Raw genomic sequence first — 27,936 nt, 5'->3', positions numbered from 1 at the left:
AATAATAATAATAATAATAATAATAATAATAATAGCTATATTAGTTAAAGAGCGTTAGTTGGGAGGCCAGGGGGGAAAAGACCTTTGGGGAGGCCGAGACGTAGATGGGAAAATATTATTAAAATGGATTTGAGGGAGGTGGGATATGATGGTAGAGACTGGATTAATCTTTCTCGGGATAGGGTCCAATAGCGGGCTTATGTGAGGGCGGCATTGAACCTCCGGGTTCCTTAAAAGCCAGTAAGTAAGTAAGTAAGTAAGTAAGTAAGTAAGTAAGTAAGTAAGTAAGTAAGTAATTAAGTAAGCTATATTAGTTAACAAAATTTGATATTTTAATATAGCTTGAAGACTTGTAATACTTTTTCAAAAGATTAGGGACAGCACTACATAGCCGCGCCTGTACCTACAGTGCTTGAGCGCTGGTCTTCCGTCCAGGCGGCCTGCGTTCGATCTCCAGTCAGATCTTGATGAATTTGTTGTGAACAAAAGACATTGCAGAGGGGTTTTCTCGCGTTAATCTCGTTTCTATTTATCATTCCACCAACACTTTCTACTTTCTCCTTCATTTCATCTATGATTCGCAGTAGTAAAAATAGTCTGGGATGAATTCCTGGGAGTAGTATTGGTTGCCGATGCTGAGACAGAAAGGACTTGGGGCTCCGGTCCCTTGGAGCTCATCACGCTACTCGTATGCGGACGGGACCTGGCTCTATCAGACGTTGAGGTAGATTGACCCATATGTCAGTGTGGGATTCACGAATGCACCAGACCACCAGTCGCACTTAGATAATCATCGCATATAAAGGCGCAAAATGGGAGAAACCGTGCCCACTTAAAGGCAAGCCAAGATCTCATCACTTTGTAAAGCTCTCTTGAAAAATTAGTCACAAATATGTGTTTATATAGGCTGAGGAAATTTTCTTCACTTTTACGAAAATCCATGCATGCTTTAAATACCTCACTCTGCACAAAACCAGGTCAGAATCAACATCCTGGCTGACTCACCCCAAAACTGGCTCAAACTCTTTCTTAGGTTTTCGTTGAAATTGCTGTGAACAATTCTTTTGCCCAAAATTTGTTACGATTCTGTCACTATTCATAATACTATGTATGAAATTAATATTTGAAAGTGGTGTCCGTATTAAAATGTGTAACTTGTTTGGTTTCTAAGTGGGCTATATTATTTACTTGTCAAATAAAGGGTAGTTTCATAAAAGAAAAACAATGCTGTAATATGGACTCTGAGGCGGACGTGTAAAGCATCGTAGACTTAGAGCATTACAGCTAAATGACGGTGTCTTGTATAGGTTCTTTTGTGAAGATAAACGATTTGTGATAATGGATTTGTCAATTATACAGAAATGTAAGGGCGTTTGAGAGGGAAACTACCTTCCCCTCCTGTTCCTGTAACGCAAATGGAAATGTTAATTTAAGAACGTAATTTGTATAGGTATCTTTTAAGCCTTAAAACTTTTATATCGTTTTTCAATTGCAGATGTAATAGGCCACTTCAACTGAAGCTTATTTTTACAGCGCGATGAAGACTCTTTTGGATATTCATTTCAAAACATTAGTTTTCAATGCTAAAATCTAAATATTTTTATTTTATTTGGTTATTTTACGACGCTGTATCAACATATGAAGGTGATAATGCCGGTGAAATCAGTCCGGGGTTCAGCAGCGAAAGGTACCCAGCATTTGCTCGTATTGGGTTGAGGGAAAACCCCGGAAAAAATCCTCAACCAGGTAACTTGCCCCGACCGGGATTCGAACCCGGGCCACCTGTTTTCGCAGCTAGACGCGCTGACCGTTACTCCACAGGTGTGGACGCTAAAATGTAACTAACTTTACAGTCGTAATTACATTTAAATAATAATTTATAATACGGATAATTAACTTCTCTCAACCCTAGGTATTTAGATATAAACTGGCTGCATCACTTGATTAATCGATTGAGTTTATATAAAAGTAGAGAATAAAAAAAAATTCGTGTATCTCTATCACATATTACTATTTATTTTAAATGTCCATTACTTAAAAAAATTATGCTCTTGTACATCATTCTTCAATTGACTAGTCGATACTATGAACAACGGATCCATGCACTTATGCATAAAATGACTCTTGTGCGCCCCTATAGATGCGGTGAATATTGAAGTGGTGCCATCGATGTTATTGGAAAATCAGACGATGTCAGGCATGACATCCTGTCCCACTCCTCTCTCCCAAGTCCCATCCCCAGACGAGAGCAATTTCGATCAGTTTAGTCCCACTCTTACACACCATGTTCGGCAGTTTAATCCTATCATGTGAGTCATTTTGGGTGCTATTCATAGACATTTCGCAGCTAGCCCCGGCTATCCACTATTTACTTGTACAGAATTCAAATCATATCATATCGCTAACCCTGATTTATGAATAAGAAAAACGCTGATCATCTACCGGAAGCCCGCGTTAAAATGTCTATGAATACGGCCCTATAGTTCCAACATGTGCGTCAGTATATTTTCAAAATGTGCGTCAGTTTAGTCTCAATATATGTTCAGATTACCCCCATCATGTGCATCAGTTTAGCCTCAAAATGTGCGTCAATTTAATCTCAATATCTGCGCCAGTTTAGGTCAATATGTGCGTCAATTTAGACCCAACATGTGTGTCAGATTAGTCTCAACATGTACGTCAGTTTAGTCTCAACATGTGCATCAGTTTAGTCGCAACATGTGCTTCAGTTTAGTCTGAACATGTGCGTCAGTTTAGTCTCAACATTTGCATCAGTTTATCCCCATCATGTGCATCAGTTTATTCTCAATATGTGCGCCACTTGAGTGTCAACATGTGCGTTAATTTAGTCCTGTCATGTGCATCACATAATCTCAACATGTACGTTAGATTAGTCCCATTATGCTCATCATTATAGTATGAACGTGTACGTTAATTTAGTCTGAACATGTACGTCAGATTAGTCTGAAAATGTGCATCAGTTTAGTCTCAACATGTGCGTCAGTTTAGTCCTTCATGTGCATCACATAATCTCAACATGTACGTTAGTTTAGTCCCATCATGTTCATCATTATAGTCTGAACATGTATGTCAGTTTAGTCTGAACATGTACGTCAGATTAGTCTGAACATGTGCATCAGTTTAGTCTCAACATGTGCGTCAGTTTAGTCTCAACATGTGCATCAGTTTAGTCTCAACATGTGCATCAGTTTAGTCTGAACATGTACGTCAGTTTAGTCTGAACATGTGCGTCAGTTTAGTCTCAACATTTGCGCCAGTTTATCCCCATCATGTGCATCAATTTATTCTCAATATGTGCGCCACTTTAGTGTCAACATGTGCGTCCTGTCATGTGCATCACATAATCTCAACATGTACGTTAGTTTAGTCCCATCATGTTCATCATTATAGTCTGAACATGTATGTCAGTTTAGTCTGAACATGTACGTCAGATCAGTCTCAACATGTGCATCAGTTTAGTCTCAACATTTGCGCCAGTTTATCCCCATCATGTGCATCAATTTATTCTCAATATGTGCGCCACTTTAGTGTCAACATGTGCGTCAATTTAGTCCTGTCATGTGCATCACATAATCTCAACATGTACGTTAGTTTAGTCCCATCATGTTCATCATTATAGTCTGAACATGTACGTCAGTTTAGTCTCGAAAATTTGCGCCAGTTTAGTGTCAACATATGCGTCAGGTTAGTTCCATCATGTGCGTTTGTTTAGTCTCAATATGTGCGTCAGTTTAGCCCCATCATGTGCATCAGTTTAGTCTCACCATGTGTGTCAGTTTAGAGCCTTTTCACACTAGGACACCGGTGACGGTCACCAGTGACGGTCACTGACGGTTATATATTAGTTTGAATTGGAGCGTTCATACAGGGACACTGCAGTGTCTGACCTAGTCACAGTGTCCCAGCAGTGTCTCGCCCTCTACACATGTGACGGACAAGGTCACTGTGTCCAGACCAGTCACTGCCCGACATACATTTCTTTGAATTGGAGTTTTCACACTGGGATACCGATCACAGGACACAGCTTGCAGATTGCCAACAGAACATTCACTCAGTATTCAAGCACAGTGAAACTAGTCTATCCAGCCATGAGTTTAGATTTGATTAACACGGAAGATTTTATAAGTGAAATAGAAAGTCGACCTGCTATTTGGGATGTCAAAAGCGATAACTATAACAATAAAGTGGTGAAAACGAATGCTTGGCAAGAAATTATAGCTAAGTTTGTGCCTGATTTCAATGAGAAAAGTATGAATGAAAGAAGCAAAATTTGTACCTAAGTTGCATATTTTCTTTTCCACTGTAAAAAATTATAAATTACATTTCATATGATGCTAAGTAACGATATATGGCAATATGGTTTGTAATTTGTTACCATATTAATTTACAATGGAAAGTTATATTTAATAATACATAACATTTAGCACTGAAGTACAACTGTACACATCACTTCTATAATGATAGAAAAAATAAACTTAAATGCAATGTTAACAAATAGTAAGAATAAAAGTATTCGAGATATGTATAACAGTATAAAGGAATTTAAGAATGGATATCAAGGATGAGAATGGTGACTTGCTTGCAGACACTCATTCAATTCTGAACAGGTGTAAAAACTGTTTTGGGCAACTACTAAATTTACATAGGCCAAATAGAAATGATCGGGACAAAATTCAAATACAAACTGCTGAGCCATTTAGACCCGAACCCACGCTTTCAGAAGTCGAAATTGCGATAGAAAATCTGAAAAAGTACAAGTCTCCAGGTATCGATCAAATTCCAGCAGAATTAATACAAGAGGATGGAAGCGCATTATCTAGCGAAATTTATAAACTTGTACCTGGTATTTGGGAAAAGGAAATTGTACCAGAGGAATGGAAGGAGTCTATAATTGTACCTATTTTTTAAGAAGGGGAACAGGACTAACTGTAGTAAATTCCGAGGAATGTCACTTTTGTTGACGCCGTACAAAATTTTGTCCAATATTCTTTTCAGAACATTATCTCCATATGTAGATGAAATTATTGGGGATCATCAGTGCAGTTTTAGGCGTAATAGATCGACTATTGATAAGTTTGTTTTGTATTCGGCAGATATTGGAGGAAAAAATGGGATCATAAGGGTACAATCAGTTATTCATAGATTTCAAAAAGGCATATGACTCGGTTAGAGAGAAAGTTTGTATAATATTCTTTTTGAAATTTGGTATTCCCAAGAAACTAGTTCGATTAATTACAATCCATATCGGTGAAACTTACAGCAGAGTCCGTATAGGTCAGTTTCTATCTGATGCATTGGAATTCAATTAGGAAAGTTCAGGATAACAGGTAGGGTTTGTAATTGAACGGGTTACATCTGCTTTTTGTCTATGCGGATGACGTAAATATGTTAGGAGAAAAATCCACAAACGATGAGGGGAAAACACGGAAATTTTACTTAAAGCAAGTAAAGCGATAAGTTTGGAAGTAAATCCCGAAAAGACAAAGTATATGATTATGTCTCGTGACTAGAATATTGTACGAAATGGAAATATAAAAATTGGAGATTTATCCTTCGAAGAGGTGGAGAAATTCAGATATCTTGGAGGAACAGTAACAAATATAAATGACACTCCGGAGGAAATTAAACGCAGAATAAATATGGGAAATACCTGTTATTATTCGGTTGAGAAGCTTTGTCATCTGGTCTGCTGTCAAAAAGTCTGAAAGTTAGAATTTATAAAACAGTTATACTACCGGTTGTTCTGTATGGTTGTGAAACTTAGACTCTGACTTTGAGAGAGGAACAGAGATTAAGGGTGTTTGAGATAAGGTTCTTAGGAAAATATTTGGGGCTAATCCAGAAATCCATATAGAATGTTAGTTGGGAGGCCAGAAGGAAAAAGATCTTTGGGGAGGCCGAGACGTAGATGGGAGGATAATATTAAAATGGATTTGAGGGAGGTGGGATATGGTGATAGGGACTGGATTAATCTTGCACAGGATAGGGACCAATGGCGAGCTTATGTGAATGGCAATGAACCTCCGGGCTACTTAAATGCCATTTGTAAGTACCTAATTAAGTATTGACATGTAGGAACCACAAATGTTCACATAACATTTCTAGTAATCTTTGTTATACTTTCCAACAGCTCATGAAGAGCAACGATGAACTTATCAGTGACATTTCGATAATTTTTTAAAATATATAATATACTGCTACCAGTTAAAATCTGTCAAATATGCTCAAAATAAAATAAAATAAAACAACAGTAAAGTAAGAGAAAGTTTTTCATCTGATGAGATAGCGTTTCCTTAGTGTTGTGTCCATTCCTGTGATTTATAGCAGTGAATATCTGTGTAATGAACGTTTTTTCTTCATTCTCCTCCTGTTCTATAGCAGTAACGACAAAACATCCTAACTCGAATCCATTTTACTAATTAATCACAAATTCTCTTATCAGAAACGACTAACTAATCAGTTGGCAATACTAGCTGTGTTCGACACCAGTGACTCACGAGTGTTCATTGCAATCACCGGTGACCGTCACCGGTGTCCCAGTGTGAAAAGGACCTTAATGTCAAAATATGCGCCAGTTTAATATCAACATATGCGTCATTTTAGTGCCATCATATGCTCCAGTTTAGTATCAACATGTGCACCAGTTTGAACTCATCATATGCTTCAGTTTAGTCTCATCATGTGCGTCATTATGTGCGCAAGTTTAGTTTCAACATGAGCGCCAGATTAGTCTCAACAGTTGCGTCAGTTTAGTCTCAAATTGTGCGTCAGTTAATTCCATCATGTGCGTCAGTTTTGTCTCAACATGTGCGTGAGTTAATCCCATCATCTGCGTCAGTTTTGTCTCAACATGTGCGTCACTTTACTCTCCCCATGTGCTTCAGTTTACTCTCAACATGTGTATCGGTTTAATATCATATGCGTCGGTTTAGTCTCAACATTTGCGTCAGTTTAGTCCCACAATGAGCGTCAATTTACAATGAGCGTCAGTTTAGTCCCACTACATATGCCAGTTTAGTCCCATTTAAGCGGCCATTACTCGTGTTGTTAGGTGGAACCTAACATCTGATTTTTTATAAATCATAAAAGTCATAATGTATTATTTTTTTATTGTTTTATTTGTGTGATGTTATTAATACTCCTTATTTTATTGAATATACAAATATATAAATATCAATACTGTGTACTTAAAATTGTTATTTATAAAACATTATTATCTAATAAAGGAAACACAGGCTTAATGTAACTACTGTAGTGCCACTATAAATGGCATTTACTGTTGTTGGCCTTCCAGCTCCAACATTCTCATTAGACATGCCAGTATCACTTTCATCCGACAGTTCTGAAACCGTACCATGTTCGCTACATTCAATATCTCCATCACAGTGAGAAATTGGTGCTGGTATATAGTGCTGATCATCGTTCGATCCCTCTTCTAACCAATTAATGATTTTCGTTTGAGTAATGATGTCGAGAATAACAATAATACTCAAATAAATTAAGCCATAACGTTAAATTCACACTCTTCTTGTCTTGTAATATCACAGACGTGATCACTCGCACAGTTGGATTACCCTTCACAGTAGACACATCTTATCGCTCGCGCTGTGAGACAGGATCTATCCCACCGCATTGTCCTTTGCTTCCTCCACTCCTTTCTCCTCTCCCAAACATCGCATCTACTGGACAAATACACCACAACAAGGCCAAATAATCTAACTAGGCATTTTTAAAAGAACTACAATTCAAAATTAAAAAGAAAGGAATTACAGCAAAAAGTCTAAAAATGTTGGATTGAATCGTGGGTTAACCTACTTATTGCAGCACGTTAGCGTTACTCAGAATGCACTGCGAGGAGGTAATATTTATAAACTGTATCCGCGATATTTTATATTAATTGTATTACGACATTTAACTTAGCGAACAAATGGTACTTTCCTAAGTTTTGTTTCTACGCGTTCCAGGTCTACTTGTCAGTTATAGGTAAGTAAATTTCACTCGGTATGTGTTTCAGAAGCTGGATGAAGCAGTATAATTATGTTTTGGTGAATCTTTGTTGCAAGTCTTATTTCATTTCACAGGTGTTTGCTGTGCGGTTTAAACTGGATGTATTTTATGCCCAAATAGGGATAGGAAAAGTTGCTGTGGGATTTAGATCGCTTTCTAATATGTAATCATAAAGAGCTGCGAACTTTTCGTTTCCAGCAGGAAGTATAGTCATAAGTTGTTGGTGAAATATTGTCTACTTTTTCAGGCTGCATGAATGGAAATCTGAAAAACGGTTTTAATAATATACCTTCTTCTGAACTTGATTGATATATCAGGCGACGTCTCATGTTAGACAATTACTATATCGTACAATCTTGGACCAAGATGCAAACGACGACTCTACGATTTTTGCTTCACTCCATACTGAGAGCACACCAGTTGTGTATTGATACCTTGATGTCCACAAATATTTATGTGAATGAAAATGGAAAATCTCACTGGAAACAATGATTGTTGAAGTGCATGAGTGCTTATGTATAGGTTTTGATAGTTTCTATAATAGAATAAAAATGCTGATTTAAAGGATTATGGACGAAAGCAACACACCAGACGAGGCCTTATGAATAACTGGACCCATGGTTCCAAGCCTTAGAATCTAAACCCGTAATGCCCCCGGAAGCCATTCCCGGACTATTTAGTTTTGGAAATTATATTACTTACAAATGGCTTTTAAGGAACACGGAGGTTCATTGCCGCCCTCACATAAGTCCGCCATCGGTCCCTATCCTGAGCAAGATTAATCCATTCCCTACCATCATATCCCACCTCCCTCAAATCCATTTTAATATTATCCTCCCATCTACGTCTCGGCCTCCCCAAAGGTCTTTTTCCCTCAGGTCTCCCAACTAACACTCTATATGCATTTCTGGTTTCGCCCATACGTGCTACACGCCCTGCCCATCTCAAACGTCTGGATTTAATGTTCCTAAGTATACTACGTGAAGAATACAATGCGTGCAGTTGTGCGTTTTGTAACTTTCTCCAATCTCCTGTAACTTCATCCATCTTAGGCCCAAATATTTGAGAACCTTATTCTCAAACATCCTTAATCTCTATTCCTCTCTCAAAGTGAGAGTCCAAGTTTCACAACCATACAGAACAACCGGCAATATGACTGTTCTATAAATTCTAATTTTCAGATTTTTTGACAGTAGGCTAGGTGACAAAAGCTTCTCAACCGTATAATAACGCGCATTTCCCATATTTATTCTGCGTTTAATTTCCTCCCGAGTGTCATTTATATTTGTTACTGCTGCTCCAAGATATTTGAATTTTTCCAACTCTTCGAAGGATAAATCTCCAGTTTTTATATTTCCATTTCGTACAATATTTTGGTCACGAGACATGAACATATACTTTGTTTTTTCGGGATTTACTTCCAAACCGAACGCTTTACTTGCTTCAAGTAAAATTTCCGTGTTTTCCTTAACCGTTTGTGGATTTTCTCCTAACATATTCACGTTATCCGCATGATAAGAAGCTGATGTAACCCGTTCAATTCTAAACACTATCTGTAATCCTGAACTTTCCTAATGGCATATTCTAAAGCGAAGTTAAAAAGTAAAGATGATAGTGCATCTCCTTGCTGTAGCCCGCAGTGAATTGGAAAAGCATGAGATAAAAACTGGCCTATACTGACTCTGCTGTACGTTTCACTGAGACACATTTTAATTAATCGAACTAGTTTCTTGGGAATACCAAATTGAAAAAGAATATCATATAATATTTCTCTCTTAACCGAGTCATATGCCTTTTTCAAATCTATGAATAACTGATGTACTGTACCCTTATACTGCCATTTTTTCTCTAATATCTGTCGAATACAAAAAATCTGGTCAATAGTCGAACTATTACGCCTAAAACCACACTGATGATCCCCAATAATTTTATCTACGTACGGAGTTAATTAGAAATTATATTGAACACATTCAACAATAGTCAGTGAAAGAGGACTCAAGATTGTAGGAGAGCTTCGGGAGAGAGAAAGAAGTGTAGAAAAAGCTTTCCCTACAATTAAGACATAAGTAGAACAGTGCAGTGTTGGACATAAAGAATGAAAAGTATCGCTGAGTTAATTAGAGAGGGATGTAGCATGTAAGTTCGAGAAGTAAATTCCGTAGTCCACAAGACACAAGTTTTGATAAGTTACAAGATCTACACATGTTGTAGATAACTTAAACGCAAACATTTAAGAAAACAACATTAGAATGAAGAACTACGGTACTTAAAGAGATAATGGAATGAAGAATAGAATCAGATATACTGAAGGGGATCAAAGGAAAAAAAAAAAAAACATGATTATTTTCGGCGTGGGAAGTGAATATGGAATATGATATGATATGATATGATATGATATGATATGATATGATATGATATGATATGATATGATATGATATGATATGATATGATATATTTCTCAATATACTCGGTGCTGCTACTCTGTATTCGGGCCAGCATTTCCTTACTTACACTATTTACAATTTTAACACAGCCGTGATGTGACCCTTGAAGCCTGTTCTTCATGTCCTTTTCACTTTCACTTAATATTCATTTCTTGTCCTATTCCTACATTCAACTTCATTCCCCTTTTCTCATAACTAACTAAATACTGCCGTCTTGTAAATAACATAATACATTTAACCTTACTTAATATAGAACCCTAACCCTCGTTGACTATTTCCCTAAAAATTCACCCTATTATTAAATACACTGACTAAACACTTCTTATACTACACATTCGCGCTCGCAGCCTAGCACATTTGTTACACTTTATTTATAACCATATTTGAACAAAACTATTATTCAATAACCCTGAAAAAATGTTGCAGTTCAATTTGAATTATCTATTACATAACTTACACCAGCTATTATTTGAACCCACTAATACACCACTTTCTGAGATTATAAACAGTTTTTTCTTCTCTATTGTCCCCTCGTTTCGCACTCCTAGTACGATTTGCACTCTCAATATTTCCCCTTCTATTCCCCGCACTTATTTCATTTCCTCGATCACTACTCTCTTCTTTCGATGGTTCAGCATTCTTCTCTCCCCCCTTCTGCCTTCTAACTCCAAGGTCTCCAACTCTGTTGCTATTTGATGCTTTGCTAGTTTTGCCGACTTGGCCTTGGGGTGACGTCATTCCTGCTCGTCTACTTGATGATGCAGCAGCTGCCTTCGAGTTCATCGCCTGAATGGTATCTGATGATAATGCTGATTTTCTCCGACATCCTTCTATCGCAATCTCCTGTGTCGCTGCCCTCTTGCCTTCCGCAACTTTACCTTTTCTATTCATTCCGTAATTATTTACAATTTCTCTTACTCTCTCCTTTATCTCTAATCTTTTTCTTTCATCAATGTTCTCATCATTTGAAGGTGCATTTAAGTTTTCTAAACAAAATTCGACATCGAATAACTCTCCATTAATTTTCAATTTATCCTTAATTAATTTAGCGTAATGCCCATTTTGTCTAGCTGCTTTCATAAATGGCACTAAGACACTCCTTCTACACCTCATCTCGTATGCAAAATCTTCATCTATACCAATGCTCGAGTCTTTCAATGCTTTCTTACTATACATGATCTTCTCTTTAATCATCCTGTTTGCCAGTTTGACCAAGATGGGCCTATTTTCCCCATGACCCATTCTATACACTTCTTTCACTTCTCCATTTCCTATGTCAATACCTAACCACTCCCAACACACGTTCACTATCACTTCATACGTGTCCCAAGACTGTTCTTGCACTTGCTCTTCAACACCAAAGAAGATCAGATTGTTCCTTCTTTTCTCTTCTTCTAAATATTTTACCTTCTTTTTTAATTGAATGTTTTCCTTTTGAAGATCTTCCAGTTTGCTGTTAATGCTATCGATGGTCGCCTTTAGATTTAAGGTATCCATTCTCCACAGATCCTTCACCTCACTTGTTATTCACTATAAAACGGCTTCCGTATACTACTGAACTTTGCTAAGTTAGCTGGCTCGCGGTCAATCACGTCTTGCTCGGCTGATTGCTCATTGAGAACTGAATATGGAATAGGTAATTATGAGAGAGTACGCGTGAGTTGGGAACTATTGAATTTAGACGTAAGTGAAAGACAAATTAATGACACATTACAGACTAGGAAAGGGAACAAAAGGACTAATTTTAGTTAGATTTGCAAACATGAGAACGAAAGCAATATTTACGATGAAGCGGAGAAATTTCAAAATAACATAAATTAGACTGGAATATGATTTTGACAACGAAACAAGGAACAAGATACGTGTATTTTTATATTTGTGAATGCAGGTAAGAATAAAAGCCATTTTGCTAGATTGTATAAGAACAGACTGACGTCAGCATGTAGGCAAAGGGTAACTGAAGAAACAAGTGAAAGAGTCGACCTTTCCCAACTATGCAGCAACATATGATCAAAGAGAACAGGTGAAGATACGAAAAGCTATAACTTACAGTAAGATCAAATATCGCACGTGAAAATGAGTCAGGGGTTGAAGTGGAAGTGAAAGTGATCCCACTAGTGAAAAGGGATTAGATGAAGGAAAGAATAAAGAAGGCGAATATATGAAAGGGAAGGATAATGTAGAAGTAGAAGATTCAAGTCTAGCGTTTTTAGGGATATTGAGAATTTTATAAGTGAAATGGTAAAACGGTTCAGCGAGTCAAGTAAAATGTGAGTTGATTAGGACGAGGAAATGAGACGAAAACTAAAGTGGAGGAGACGATTTAGGATAGCAAAAAACAATATCAGGAGAACGACTGAGTTATGGAAGACCAAGAGAAAATAGTGCTCAGTGAACTAATGAAAGTATGAGATCTAACAACGAACCTGTTTTAATACGACGAAGTATTGCCTAATGACAAGTATTATTACTAAGCACAGAGAGACCGATATTCGAAGCCCCTTCAAATGTTTAACTTATTTCTAATTCCGTATCTCTTAAAAATAACCTCCTGTATTTTGGCTTAATATTACAACATACTCTATACAAAATTGCTTTATGAACTTTTGTGGAAGCCATTTGATTGAAGTATATGTTAAATTTTGTGATTTTACGTAGGTATAATATTTTTCTTTGCCCTCAGACTTAATTAGTTTATGTACCGGTACTTGTTTTGCATTATACCGTGCAATTAGGCATAATGGGATTTATTCCTGTTGTTTCGCAAAATAGACAAATATAATTTTACAGTGCTGAATCTGTTATAGTAATTTTCATAGAGTTCACATTCATTCACTTTGTGAGTTACCCTGGTTATAACGTACGGTACACGAAAGCTACTGCAAATACAAAGCTTTTTTAAAGTCAGTAATTTTAGAGTCAAAATCAAGCGAATTATTATTTAGACTCTCAAATACGCCAATTTGTACAGCTTGCTTGGCAATATGTATTCTATAACTTTAAAATATTGCTATGTCCCTGATTCAAACCGACATCAAGTTATCGTATGAAATGTGCCTCCTATTCCTCCAATATCTTTGGAATCTTGCACACGACTGGCTTACTTGCAAGTCGATGGACTTATTGCCCCGAAAGAGCAACTGAGTTGATGACCACTGCTTTAAAAACATGACTATCCCTTCAGTACTCGCGTGGATTACAATAGTAATCCACTGATATTTAATCCTCTATTACGTCACTGCCTGCAGCACTGCGTAGTTGAGCGTCAATGCAATTTCTCGTCACAGTCTAAGTGAGGCATTACTGGTGTTTAGACGTATTTGTCGCAACCCTTTGGAAAGTTATACGAAGTTTTATAAAGTGATGCACAATTTTTCCGAGTGGATTACCATTGTAATCCACGCGAGTACTGACGTCAGTTTTTTGTTCAGGTAAGTGAAATAGTTTTTAATATGGTTATAAGTGATGCAATGCAGTAAGTTTATGAAAAAATGTGTGACATCGTTCCATCCTCTTCGCAGTTTGCTCCAATGGGTACGGAAACTACAAACAACATTTGCAAATGGCTGGATGAAGATATGGATGATGGCATTGAAAATGAAAGTGATGATGAAAGCAACAGGGGAGATCTTTAGAATGAAGTTCACGATTCTAATTCAGAAGAAGACAATGATGATGATGATGATGATGATGATGATGATGATGATGATGATGGTGGTGGTGGTGGTGGTGGTGGTGATGAAAGACTAATGTCTATAAATGATGGAAACTGCTATACGGATAGAAAAAAAGACTACAATTTGGCAGGAAGAACCAGTAGCTCAACGAGGGAGAAGACGAGCACAAAATATAGTGATTCATTTATCGAGCCCTAAAAGGACTGCAAGAATTGCGCGGACCCACACAGAGAGTTTTGACTGCTTTATTGATCAGACAATAATCAATGTAATTGTAAGGGTACTAATATTTGTATTGAAAAAGTGAAGCGTAATTACGGACGTGACAGAGATTGCAAATTAACAAATGACGTAGAAATTGAGGCACTCTTGGGTATTTTGTATTTTGCTGGCGCCTTGAAATCGGGAAGACTGAACGTAAGAGAACTATGGGATAAAAATGGCACAGGAATAGAGTCAATTTACCTGACAATGACCTAAAATAGATTCTAATTTTTGTTACGATGTCTACTCTTTGATAACATTCATGACAAAAGGAAAGGAAAGAAATTTATGAATTGGCTGCTATACGTGAAGTATTAGAGTTATTTGTTCAGAACTCACAAAAGTGCTGTAGTCCAAGCGAATATGTAACTATAGACGAGCAGTTGGTTGCATTCAGAGGACGATGTCCCATGAAGAGTATATACCTACTAAACCAACAAAATGTTGGATCAAAATTTTTGCTAAGGTGGATGTGAAAACATATTACACTCATAACTTGGAAATTTATGCTGGTATTCAACCAGACTGTCCATTTCACCGAAGTAACAGTGCACATGCAGTGGTGAAGAGGCTGGTTCATCCCATCAAAGGAACAGGAAGAAATGTGACCACCGATAACTGTTTCATGAGCATACCTCTGTGTTTAGATCTTCTAGAAAATGACAAAATTACACTTGTAGGAACATAGAAATAAAACAAAAGAGAAATCCCTCCTCATTTCACAACTACTAAGACAGGCAAGTTAACAGTACATTGTTTGGATTCAATGAACGCTGCACAATTATTTCGTATGTACCAAAGAAAAAAAAACACTGTTAGCATTATCAACCATGCATTATGATAAGGCAATGGATGAGGAAACGGGAGGCAGCTAGAAACATGAAATAATATCATTTTATAATAGAACTAAATGTGCTGTGAATGTCCTGGAACAGTTATGCTCAGCCTATGATGTAAGCAGAAATTCACGACGCTGGCCTCTATTTTCTTTGACTTACTAAACATGTAATTTGTTTGAACTGTATGGAAGAAATGCGTAGGCCTACTTAGATAATTGAATCAGATGTAGATTAGGCTATCATGTGCGTTAAATCTGAACTGCAAAAACATCTGTAAAATATTATATGTGAAGTGTGAATGATTGTTACATCCCTGAATTTTTTCATTGCTACACCCCTGAGTGAGGTATTTAGTTATCAAATATGACGTAACAAAGGTCAGCAGTAGTGAACTTGCGTTTCCTGTGGGAGAGTTTACATCAAGAGATCAGGTGACCTTCAAACAGCGAATGAGCAACAATTCTAGATAACCTACATAATTAAGATGATAGTGAACTAACTCATAACTATGGTGCAACAATAAATTATGACTCATAGACACGTCCAGTGTGGAAACATTATGTAAACATGTCACTTGAATGCAATTTGTGTACGATAATACGTTTCATTATTAATATTTATATTTAATACGTTCCGTTATGCGTAACATATCCATTCTCATTACTGTAATTACTGAACACAATATATTTCTTAACATTTAAATCTAATTGCAATGTTTAAACCATGTCTGCAAACAAAAACAAATGTGGATTACCATTGTAATCCAGGTGAGTACTGGCGTTACGAAATTTAACGCGAGTAACGAAGGGCTATGCAAAAAAAACAGCCAGGTCAGAATTAATATCCTAGAGGACTGATCCCAAAACTGTAAATGTAAATTATTTCTGATGTTCAGGTTTTAACTCTGTGAAAAGGTCTATTGTTCAAATGCATTAAACTTTTGTCACTGTTCATAACTGATATTAGCATGTGATGTCGATATTAAAATGTATCAATTGTTTAGTTTCTAAGTGTGTTACTTACTTAGAAATAAGCAGCATTGCTGTAAAAGGAAAACATTGCCCTAATATGAACATTCAGTCGGACTTGAGAAGGATCTAAGAGCTTTACAGCTAAGTGATTATGTCTTTTAGAGATACCTTGGGCTTCACGTTTTTTTGTGATTATAAACGATTTGAGATAATGCATTTGCCACTTATACAGAAAAGTAAAGATCCCTGAGACAGAAACTGTTCTTTTTCTATTCACACATGGTTATTTATTGATGTCTTTTATGTCTCATAAATTTTAAGGTGTAGCTTTCAGTTGCAGTTACAGAGAAGTGAAGATTTTTGAGACAAACTGTTTTTTTTTCTGTTCCCATAACACACATGGTTAGGTTAATTTAATATTGTAATTTTTATTGATGTCTTTTATGTCTCACAAAATTTTAAGGTGTCAGCTTTCAGTTGCAGATAGAATAGGCTACAGTGATAAATCCTATTTTTACAGGAAGGTGAAACCTTTTTGGGTATAAATTTCGAAATATTACTTTCAAGTTCTAAAATCAAAATACCTTTTAGTCGAGAGTAGTCTAAATAATAATTTATAATACCGGTAATTAATGTCTGTGAAACCTACGTGCTTATATAGATACTGTCTGTATCACTTGATTCATCTACTGTGTTTATGTAAAAGTACAGAATAAAAATAAATCTGTATATTCGTATTTTACATTATTATTTTTTAAGTGCTCATTACTTAAAACATTGTGGTCCTGTATATCATTCTTAAATTACCTAGTCGATATTATGAACCACGGATCCATGCACTTAGGACCACAATGGCCTGCTGTGCTCCCTATAAATGCGGTGATAAGTGGAGAGTGACTTGGATGGTTTTGAGAATCCGACGATTACATAAGAGTTATTTTGTCTTAGCCTAGTAGCAGGTCCCATACCCATACGAGACCGGTTTCGGTCAGTTTAGTCGCTTCTCTGTTAATTAGTGTGAGTTTAGTCCCAACCGATTCCCACCATGTGCGTCAGTTTAGTCCCATCATGTGCGACAGTTTAATCTTACCGACTGCCTGAATTTTGTACCATTCAGCCTACTTACTGCAGCTCCTCAGCGTTACCCAGAATACGCCACGTGAAGGTTTGTTGCATCATCTCTAAAAAACATTGTTTCTTCTAAAAGTTTTCTTTAGTCATCTCAGTTATTATTGCATTCATATTTAAGTGAGTCAAAATATATATGACACAGTTTTTATGAACTGTTTCCGCGATAAATTCTGTACATCGTTTGCAACATTTTACTTAAAAAAAAACTATTTTCCTAAGCTTTGTTCTACGGGTTCCAGGCCCCCTCCCTCTCAGCTGTAGGTCATGTATATTTCACTCGGTATGTCTTTCAAACAGTCGACGAAACAGTATAATTCTGTATGAGCGGGAAAAGTGGCACAAGTCAAAAAATTGAATTTTACAAAAGAAAGAAAAAAAACCTGTCTTCACACAGGTTTATGTTGATTTGATTTTCTTCTGTATGAATTATTGTAATGGGAGAAATACTTACGTCTCTTTTACGTAGAACATTTCAGTGTTGAACATTAAAAGCGACAAGTATCCCCGAGTTAATTAGAGAAGGATATAGGATATAACTGATTTTGTCAAAAACCCTAATAAAACTAATGTTTAACCTTTACGGTGAATTCGGTGAAGTCCGAAGGGTCTGATTAGTCAGATGCAAACTCCTCACCTCCACCCTGCCACCCCCTGTGATCTTTTGAGATGCGAAAGAGGGCATGGTGTGCGGAAAGCAACGGGAAAATACGTCATTAATCTTTGCCAAGGAAACTGCAAACCTGGCATGATGAGTGTTTCCATAGTAAAATATTCCGAACATAAACTATTCCCCATTCGGATGTCCGGGAGAGTGATGCTGAGGAGGGACACATTATGAACCAACCCAACAGAGAGAAGAAAAGAAGATTGAGGATTGGAACGTGGAATGTAAGGACTCTTCTGCAAGCAGGAAAGTTGGAAACTTGAAGGAATAAATGAGAAGAAACAGAGTGGATGTGATGGGAATATCAGAAGTGACGTGGGAAAATAGTGGTGAGTGATGAATTTAGGTTGTTTTATTCAAATGGTGAGAGCAAAAGATGTCATGGTTGTAGTGTAGAGGACCATGTGTGAAAGATAAAGTGATATCAATGCCTTATGTAGATCACGAGATGATAATGCTAAGACTACAATGAAAGAAAATGGATTTAATGCTAGTTAAAGCTTATATGTCACGTAATTAATTAGCAGACAAGGAAGAGGAAGAAAGTTATGACAATGTAGAACATATATTTGAGAAGAAGGGAGCATACAAAAGTATAATCCTAATGGACGATTGGAACGCAGTTGTAGGAGGACAAGAACAAGATGGAAGAACAGTTGGAAACTATAGTTGGAAAAAAGAAATTATATCGGAGAATCTTTAGTGAATTTCTGATTGTTGGAAATACATTATTCCAAATGCATAAACGAAGAGGATACACATGATCATGCCCAAGGGAAGAAAGCAGATATCAGACAGGCTATATACTGGTATTGGATACATTCCGAAATTATTTTAAAATGCAAAGACTCTACCATGAGCAGATATTGACTCAGATCATACGCTGGTGATAGGCGAAGCAGATATTCGGCTGAAGAAGATAAGAGGAAGATAGGCGACTAAAAGTGTAACATGGAAAAACGAAGAGAAAAAAAAGAAAATTTGAAGCAACTTTTGAAGAGAAAACCGCTGCATTAACATCCACACATGAGAACAGAAAAATAGGATGCACCGAAAGTGTGAGAATTAATCGTTGGGTCACAGGGAAAATGTTGGCGAAGATGGAGCAAAGAAGAAAATAGAAAGATATCAACACAGAAGAAGGTAGAAAAAAACTACAGGAACTAAACAACGAATTAAGAAGAGAAACTGATAATAAAGCGAAAGAAGAGTGGTTGAAAGAAAAATATGAAGAAGTAGAGAATCTAGAGAGAAAAGGAAGTTATGATTTAATGTACCGCGAAGTGAAATCTTTACACTTCACAAATAAGGACAGAAAATCCTTGTGGTTGGTAGAGGACGAAATAAGAAATTAAAAAATAAACAAACAAGGACTACTGAACAGATGGACGAAATATTTAGAAGAGTTATGTCTAGCGACTACATAGCATTTTTCCCCTGTCACCCCTTTGGTAGAACAAATTTGTGGCTGTCGCCAGCAGTTTAAGACTTAGCGGACATTCAGCTTATTGAAAATGGTGAAGCATGGTATAAGTACTTAAATTGATATATATTTTATGTTAGGCCTACAATCAGATTATGGAGTAAATCATAAATATTGAAAACACTCAACTCAAAATAACTTCAAATATAAATACTTAGAAAGGGACCTCTCTCACCCAGATATGTAAAATATATGCTTTCTGCATGTGTTTAAAAAATCTTCAGCCTTTACTTCATAGACTGGCGATGAAGTCACAAGGACGTATTATTATTTAATTTTACAGAATTTCTAAAGTATCCATCTTGTTATGGTTTACGGAGTCTCAAATTATTTACAGCGAATTAGGGAATATTTTTGTAAGAAAATCCCCATTCTCTTAGAGCAGGGCTGGGCAGCAAGAGCGGATTCTACTCTCTCACGGGGAGTCATATGATTTCTCGTCATCCCCTTTCTTCCCCGCCGAACACCGCGCAGCGTTGATTCAGTGGCTGTTGAATATTAAGCGTCCCCGTTTCGAGTCTGGATGCGCTCCCGATGCCCAGCCCTGTCTTAGAGACTAATGAAGCTACAGCTCTGAAATCTTTTGTGACAATATTTTGGAGTGAATCAAATTGCTTGGAGCTAAAATATTAAATTTTCCACCACTATCCTCCTCATTAAAATATAATTGTTGAAAATAATAGGTAGTTCACCGCTGAGGACAGATGGCACGGTGCTGTCATCTTGAAGTCAATATTGGTTGCAGCAGGACGCATTACTGTACTCCAACCAGGAGAAAGTCTCCAGGAATGAAGGGAAGCGGGGTGATGGTATGAATGAATGTTGATGTCATAAGGTCACACACGTGGGTACACGCGTCTCCATTGGCTAACTCTCAAACCACAAAGGATAACACTGACACATACTTATACTACCCTAGACTAGACGTCATTTCGGAAGGCGGTTAGCTTCTATATGCGCCGTAGCATTTCTGGTATGTGACGTCACAAGCTTGTACAGTAGAACCAATCAGAATCAGTCTACAACAAGCACTTCCTGAGTTCGTTTGTTCACGTGCGAGTGTTTCAATACATTGAATAAGTAAAACTAACATTTACTATGTGTATGTAAGGTAAATAAATGGAAGAAGAGACTGTAAAAACACAAGTATTACACAAGCAGGCGCGGAAAATAGTGTTTAAGGTGTATAATTATTATAAAAATGTTAACGAGCAGAACGCTGCCGGCCATCTTGATGCTGGCAGCAACGTTGCCAACGTACAAGAAACGACTGCAGAAGCATGTGGTGTGGGATTGAGAAACATGCAAAGAATATTGTTAGTGAAGGAAAGAGGGTTTGTTTGGTGTCATGCTTAAAATAATCAACGGCTAAGGTCATTATTATCTTTTGATAATTTAAATTCTCTCCTGCGCTATTTGTATTCCACGTGCGTGAAGTACGATGTGGCAATGTTGTACGCTGCCTTGCTCTCTCTATCTGTCTCTATCGACGCAAACGCTAGCAGACAACCCGCCTTCCGAATTGCCGTGGACTCTAGTTACATATAATTAGATCACGGTTAATATCCTGGTCTTTTCAATACCTCCATAGAGAAAATAACATATACAGGAGAGCGCATGTTTTCTAAATTGACGTTATAACGGTAATATTATCTATCTACTTTGCTCCAATAGATGACGCAATAGTAAGCACATTCCTTTCACGGTTAAGCTCCTGGTTGGAGAACAGTACACGATTTGCGAAAGATGGCATTGATATAAGGAGGCTGCGGACAACAGGAAGACTCCGATAGACGTGGATGCCGTAGATCAGTGGTCGTTAGCACTCGATGAAATGTGAAATGTGTACGCGGTGCCGTCTCGTGTGCACGGTCGTGCAACAGGAAGAGATAGAGAGCATACCCGCTAGCAGCTACGAGAGCACTATAGTGCATTGCGTTTTCAGCGGGTAACAGAGGGTAGCCCCAGCGTGCTATGTGCTGATGACCCCTGCCGTAGATGGATCGATGAAATGTCAGCATAGAGGGAATCATGTGTTTACAAGAGTGCGGTCGTAACGACTTCAACAATCATACCAGAAATGATGAGGTCATACTCAGTAAGCCTTAGGCTGCGCTACAAGCCTTCCGGTTCTCAGCAGAAATAATAATAATAATAATAATAATAATAATAATAATAATAATAATAATAATAATAATAATAATAATGGCGTATTTTATATAGCTAGAAGACTTTAATTGCTTTTTCAAAAATATATTAATCCCACTAAATGGCCCCCGTCTGTACCTAGAATGCTTGAGCGCTGACCTTCCTTCCAGGCCTGGGTTCGCTTCACAGCCAAATCGTGATGGTCAAAGCAGTCGTTCCAGGGAGTTTTTCTCGGAGTACACTGGTTTCTTTTTATCAATCCACCAACACTCTCCACTCCCTCCCTCATTTCATTTATCATTCGCGATAGTAAAAATAGGTTGGGGTGAATTCTGAGGGGTTGTTCGGGTTTCCGGTGCTCATATGGCGAGGACTTGAGGCTCCGGGCTACTGGGGCTCATCTTGTTACTCGCATGAGGACGGGACCTGGTCTAACAGATGAAAGGTAGATTGGCCCACATGTCAGCGTCGGATTCACGAATGCCACCAAGGCTACTGTTGCACTTGGACATTCATCGCGTATAAGAGGGCACAATGAGAGAAACCGTGCCAGCGTCAAAGTCAAGCCAAGACCTCACTACATTGTGAATAATATACAGCAAAGATTTCAAGTCGTAAGCTGCAGCTCTCTTCAGAATTAGCCACAAGTATGTGTTTATATAGGTTGGGGAAGTTTGGCTTCACTTAGAAAGATCTGTGTATTCTTTAAATACTTGACTCTGCAAAAAAACCAGCCAGGTCAGAATCAAGTTCCGACTGACTCACCCAAAAATTGGTTCAAATTCTTTCTTATGTTTTTGTTGAAACTTCTTTGAAAATTTCTTTTGCCCAAAATTTGTTACGGTTTTTTCACATTTCATAATGCTATTTACCCATGTACGAAATTGATATTTGAAAGTGGTGTCGGTATTAAAATGTATAAGTTGTTTAGTTTATAAGTAGGCTATATTTCTTGCGTATTAAGTAAGCAGTAGTTCAATAAAATGAAAGCATTGCCCTAATATAGACGGTCACTCCCGGCGTGTAAAGCATCTTGGAGGTTTACAGCTAAATGACGGTGTCTTATACAAGTTTCCTGGCCTTCAATTTTTTTTTTTTTTTTTTTTTTTTTTTGGTTTGTGACGGTAAGTCATTTATAATAATACAGTTGCTTCTTATACAGAAGAGTAAAATCTTTTAAGAGGGAAACTGTTTTTTTTCTTATTGCGGTAACACTCGCGATTAGGTTAATTTGACAACGTAATTTCTATAGGTGTCTTTTAAGCCTTAAAAATTTGATGGTGTCGGTTTTCAATTAGAGTTGTAATAGGCTACTGTAACTAAAGATTATTCTTACAGGAGGATGAGGCCTTTTTTCGATATTAGCTTAAAATATTACTTTCAAGTGGTAAAAACTAAACACCTTTTCGGTCCGGCGTACATTTAAATAATATATAACAACCGGTAATTAACTTCTCTGAAACCTAGTTGTTTAGATAGATATTGTCTGCATCTTTTGATTCATCTATTGAGTTTATGTAGAAGTACAGAATAAAAAGAAATACGCATTTTAAATTATTTGTTCTAAGTGCCCATTACTTAAGAAGCAAGTGAAAGCGTCGACTAAACCCCAAATATGCAGCAATGTCTTGTCAACGATTATGATTCAAAAATCTATCTGTAACTTAAGATCAAGTAGCATATGCCAATGTGAAGTAAGGGCTACGAGTGGAAGTGAAAGTCATCCTGCGAGTGAAAAAGGTTTGGATGAAGAAAAGAATAATGTAGGCAAATATATAATACGAAGAAATATGTAGAAGATTCAAGTCCAGCGACTCTTAGATATATTGAGAATTTTATAAATATTTTGGAAGTAAGATTCGAGGAGTCAAATAAAATTTTAAGTGAGTTGACAGGGACAAAGAAAAGGGGCGGAAATTATTTTGAAAGAGACGAGTTAGGAAAGCAAAAAACCATACAAGGTAAGCTAAGAAATGCCGGTATACTGTAAGTGTAGGATTCCGAAACCCAAAATAAGGAAGACAAGTGAGATAAGGAAGTTCAAGCAACGAACGCGTGGAATTAGTGAACAATGGACACATGTTAGAAAGACATCTCGTAACCAGCCTGTTTTACATTGGTGAAGCAATTATTGTGATAAAATTAGCGTAGTAAGAAAAGTGAGATCGCGATCAGTAAACTGGTAAAACTATCAAGAAAGGAGACGTAAAAGTGGCAATTTTGAAAATGTGAAATAAATTAAGTCATTCGGTTTTAACGAAGATGAGAATAGAAGTAATTAAGGAGGATTTAAAATAATAGATTGTATAAAAATAATCAGGAGAGAAAGAAACCTGTTATAGTGCAAAGGAATGATCAGTGATAAATATTATAGGGAAAGATAGTACGATACTAGTTGAACTAAAAGAAACAAAGTGTAATGACATAGAGTAGCCTACGTAGAGTCATAAAATAAATATATTAAGTTAATAGTTAGTCAAAATGTGACTCAAATTTCTTTTCCGTTATTAAAATTCTCGAATTTAAATGCATGTCGATCGTCTCTGAATATATTCGTTCCAAATCACAGAACGTCAGTCTTGCATATATGAAGAGCGAAACGTGAAGGTCATAATCACTCACATCAATTTCACTTACAGTTCCACTGAGTTGAGATTTTTTTTAAGTACACCTTCCTGGCCGTTTCGCAAAGATTTGTGGATATATCTAGTTCACTTATTGTGTTACACAAAAACTCTAAATTTGAGGTTATGGAAATCAAAATAATTTTGAACAGTACGCCTACAATAAATCTACCAGTATCTAAATGTCCATTTTATTTACAACATTTTAATCATTAACTTGCTGAACAGTTTTCACATTTTTATTATACAATTGTATGTTTTATTTTCAGTATTCCTAATGTAACAAATAGATCTGAGTTTGTCTGTAATAAGGATATAATTGCAATTGCCAAAAAATTGACATTGTTGACTATGAAAGTCTACAGGTTGTGGCAAAAGAAGCGTTAATTTTACCAAGCTTGCCTTATTTTTCATCAATTGTATACCAATATCAACTGATTTTCTACACCAGTGTTCAATGATTTTATTCAAAAATAAATTGTGCCACTATGTATTAATGATAAAATGTTGCCCGGATTCATGTGTAATTTGGACACTCCGCCAAACATCAACTAATCAAGTAACTCGGCGATGAAATACAGTCCAAGCTCGTACTTATCTTAATACTATAGGCCTGCCTACATATTTCTACATAGTTCACTATTTACTATTATTATTATTATTATTATTATTATTATTATTATTATTATTATTATTATTATTATTATTACATTAATCAACCTCAACACTAGTAGGCCCTCTTAATTCTTCTCTGAGAGAATTGTTATAGAGAGACCCGACTAACATATTCCAAACCGTCCACACCTGTCGAGTAACGGTTAGCGCGTCTGACCGCGGCACCAGATGGCACGGGTTCGATTCCCAGTTGGGGTAAGTTACCTGCTTGAGATTTTTTCCGAGGTTTTCCTTCAACCATAATGACCAAACGCTCGGTTACTATGAATGCTGGAGCCGGGGCTGCTCATTTCACCTACTAAAAGAATATTCCAAACCACTCCAGCTGATGATACTAAAGCTCTCTATATCCAAATCTTGAAATTGGCAAACCCTTTGCTCACAACACCAATCCACAAAGTGATCGGGGATTTCTGTGGTAAGATACAATAGAGATAGAGCGTATGGGAACGGGATACTGCTCACGACAATCTTAGCTGAGGCAAATTGTACTCCGAGGATCACTGTGGATTTTTCAACTAACACGCACGACTGATCGAACTGAAACGCCAGAGTGACAGGCCGAAATTCTAGTTTACCCAGCTATCGATGCGACGTATACTGTACACAAATTTGTAGGGGATCATTAGTGTAATACATTCTAAACTGTAACCACAAAATTTACATAGACAAACACCTTTCGAATATTCTTTTGGTTGACTTACAAATTCTGAAAGAATTACTTAACCTTTAAAAATATTCCACATGGTTGAGTCGAAGAGAATTGGAATACTTAGGATGCAAAAACTCGAAAGTGAATAGTAATGACGTCAGAGAATTTATACCTCTTGAAGACAGATTGGCTATTGTGTTAATGGCTATTGTAACATAATTTTCTTAGACAGGAATAGTAAATCATCAGAACAGATTCAAATAACTTAAAAGTTATTAGACTTCAGATATGCATAAAAAAACAGAATTACACTTAGAGGCAGATATTGAGGTTATTACATTACATTTGATTCCTATTGAATCAAGTGTCTTTGATATCCCTTGAACAACTGCTGCAATATAGGTAAAGTCGATTGTACAACTATTACGTTACAGCTATCCAGAGAGGAAAAAACGACGGAATAGTGTTGATAATTGCATCATGGGCAATGTAGAATTAATGGTAGACGGAGACCAACTTCCTAGGTCCTTTTATAAATTAACACTACAGGGCCAATTACCCATATATTTTGTCAGTCGATTCCTCAATCCTGTATTCATTTAACCAAAAAATTACTCGGCTGAATATTTTCACAACCGCTTTCTCATTAATTAAAAGTAACTTAAAAGTTATTAGACTTCAGTTATATATAAAAATAAAACGCTAACAATTGTCAGAAGGAAGTGAAGTAGAGAGGGGAGTACGTCAAGGATGCCCTTTATCACATTTGCTTTTGAACATCTACTTAGAGGATTTAGTAACTGTTTTCAGAACATAGGAGGAGTGATAGTAGGAGGAAGAAGAAGAAGAATAAGGTGCATAAGATTTGTTGGTGATATGGCGTTGTTAGCAGAAGAGATGATACTAAGGGATATGCTACTGGGGCTAAATGACACTGTGAGCAGTACGGGATGAAGATAATATAAATAATGAGAAGACCATCGTTTTCGGAAGAAAATTAAAGAAGGTAACAGTGCGAATTCGAAATGAGGTAGTAGAGCAAACTGGAGAGCTTCAAATATTTGAGGTGTACTATAAGCAGTAAAATGAATTGCTGCCAGAAAGACAAAGAAGGATAACAATGGCCAAGGAAGCTTTTAATAGGAAAAGGAGCATTTTCTTGGGACCTCTTGATAAAGAACTAAAGATGTGACGAGTGAAGTTCTTAATGAGGAGTGTGGCACTGTATGAGGCAGAATCATGGGTATTACAACAAAGTGGAGAGACGCGAATAAAAGCATATGAAATTTGGATATGGAGAAGAATGGAACGTGTGAAGTGGACAGACAGAATAAGAAATGAAGCTGTATTGAAAGAGTGGGTGAAGAAGGAATAATGCTGAAACTAATCATGAAGAGGAAATGGAATTGGTTGGATCACTGGCTGAGAAGCAACTGTCTACTGAAGGATACACTCCAAGGAATGGTGAACAGAAGAAGATATCAGATGATAGACGACATAAAGATATATGGATCATATGAGGAAACAAAGAGGAATGCAGAAAATAGGAAAGATTGGAGGAAGCTGGGTTTGCATTGAAAAACCTGCCCATGGGCAGAACACTGAATGAATTAATGATTATATATAGAAAAAAAGATTGAGATTTTTACTTTAACTGATGTGGCTGCTAAATTTTGAAAGAATTATGTATCTTTAAAATATCCCACGTAGGGATAGGGAATCGAAACATGTGAGATGTATGATCGAGATAAAATCTCAGAATGAATAGGAGACTCAGAGAATTTATCCTACTTCAAGACACAATGGCTGCTAGGTTAATCATTTTCATATACAGGAATACTAAATTATCAGAACAGATTTATATTACTTAGTCTTTAGGCGAGATACATTCACAAGAATAAAAAAGACTGTTATATTGAAATATTGAGGTTGTCACTTTACCTGGAACTAAGGCCGCTACGTCTTCTATAACATCTGCAATAAAAAGACGATTGTACCATTAGGTTACAACTATCCAGAGAGGAAGAAACAATGAAAGAGTGTTTGTGACTGCATCATAGTGTAAAAATTAATGGTGCATAGAAACAAGATCCGAGTACCTTACTAGATGTGAGTAAAGGGAACACTACAGGACCACTTCTGCAAATAATTTCTCAGTTGTTTCTTTAATCATTCATCCACAAAAAAAAGAAATATACTGGTTTTAATACTCCCCCAACTGTTTCCTCATTCATTCTCTTGCTCACTCAATATGTTACTCTGCTACATGCTCTCACAATCACTTCCTCATTCATTCTTCTGATCATCCAATACGTTACTCCGCCAGATATTCTCAC

The 27,936-nt window shown here is 36.8% G+C and overlaps 1 protein-coding gene across 9 annotated transcripts in view; it reads right to left on the bottom strand.

Moving 5' to 3' along the window:
• The window catches only part of LOC138703412 (uncharacterized), a 250,547-nt gene that overhangs the window by 190,519 nt on the left and 32,092 nt on the right, over window positions 1–27,936 (bottom strand). For 7 of the 9 annotated variants that reach the window (XM_069831241.1, XM_069831245.1, XM_069831244.1 and 4 more), the window contains exon 3: window positions 27,542–27,574. The exons of the other annotated variants lie outside the window; for them this stretch is intronic. In XM_069831241.1, coding sequence (XP_069687342.1) covers window positions 27,542–27,574 — 33 coding nt within the window. The remainder of the gene's footprint in view (window positions 1–27,541; window positions 27,575–27,936) is intronic. 9 annotated transcript variants of the gene reach the window in all.

Source organism: Periplaneta americana, chromosome 7, assembly GCF_040183065.1.
Source record: "Periplaneta americana isolate PAMFEO1 chromosome 7, P.americana_PAMFEO1_priV1, whole genome shotgun sequence".
NCBI lineage: Eukaryota > Metazoa > Arthropoda > Insecta > Blattodea > Blattidae > Periplaneta > Periplaneta americana.
Note: the sequence above shows the minus strand (reverse complement) of the source record. Positions and strands in the feature narration are given on the sequence as shown.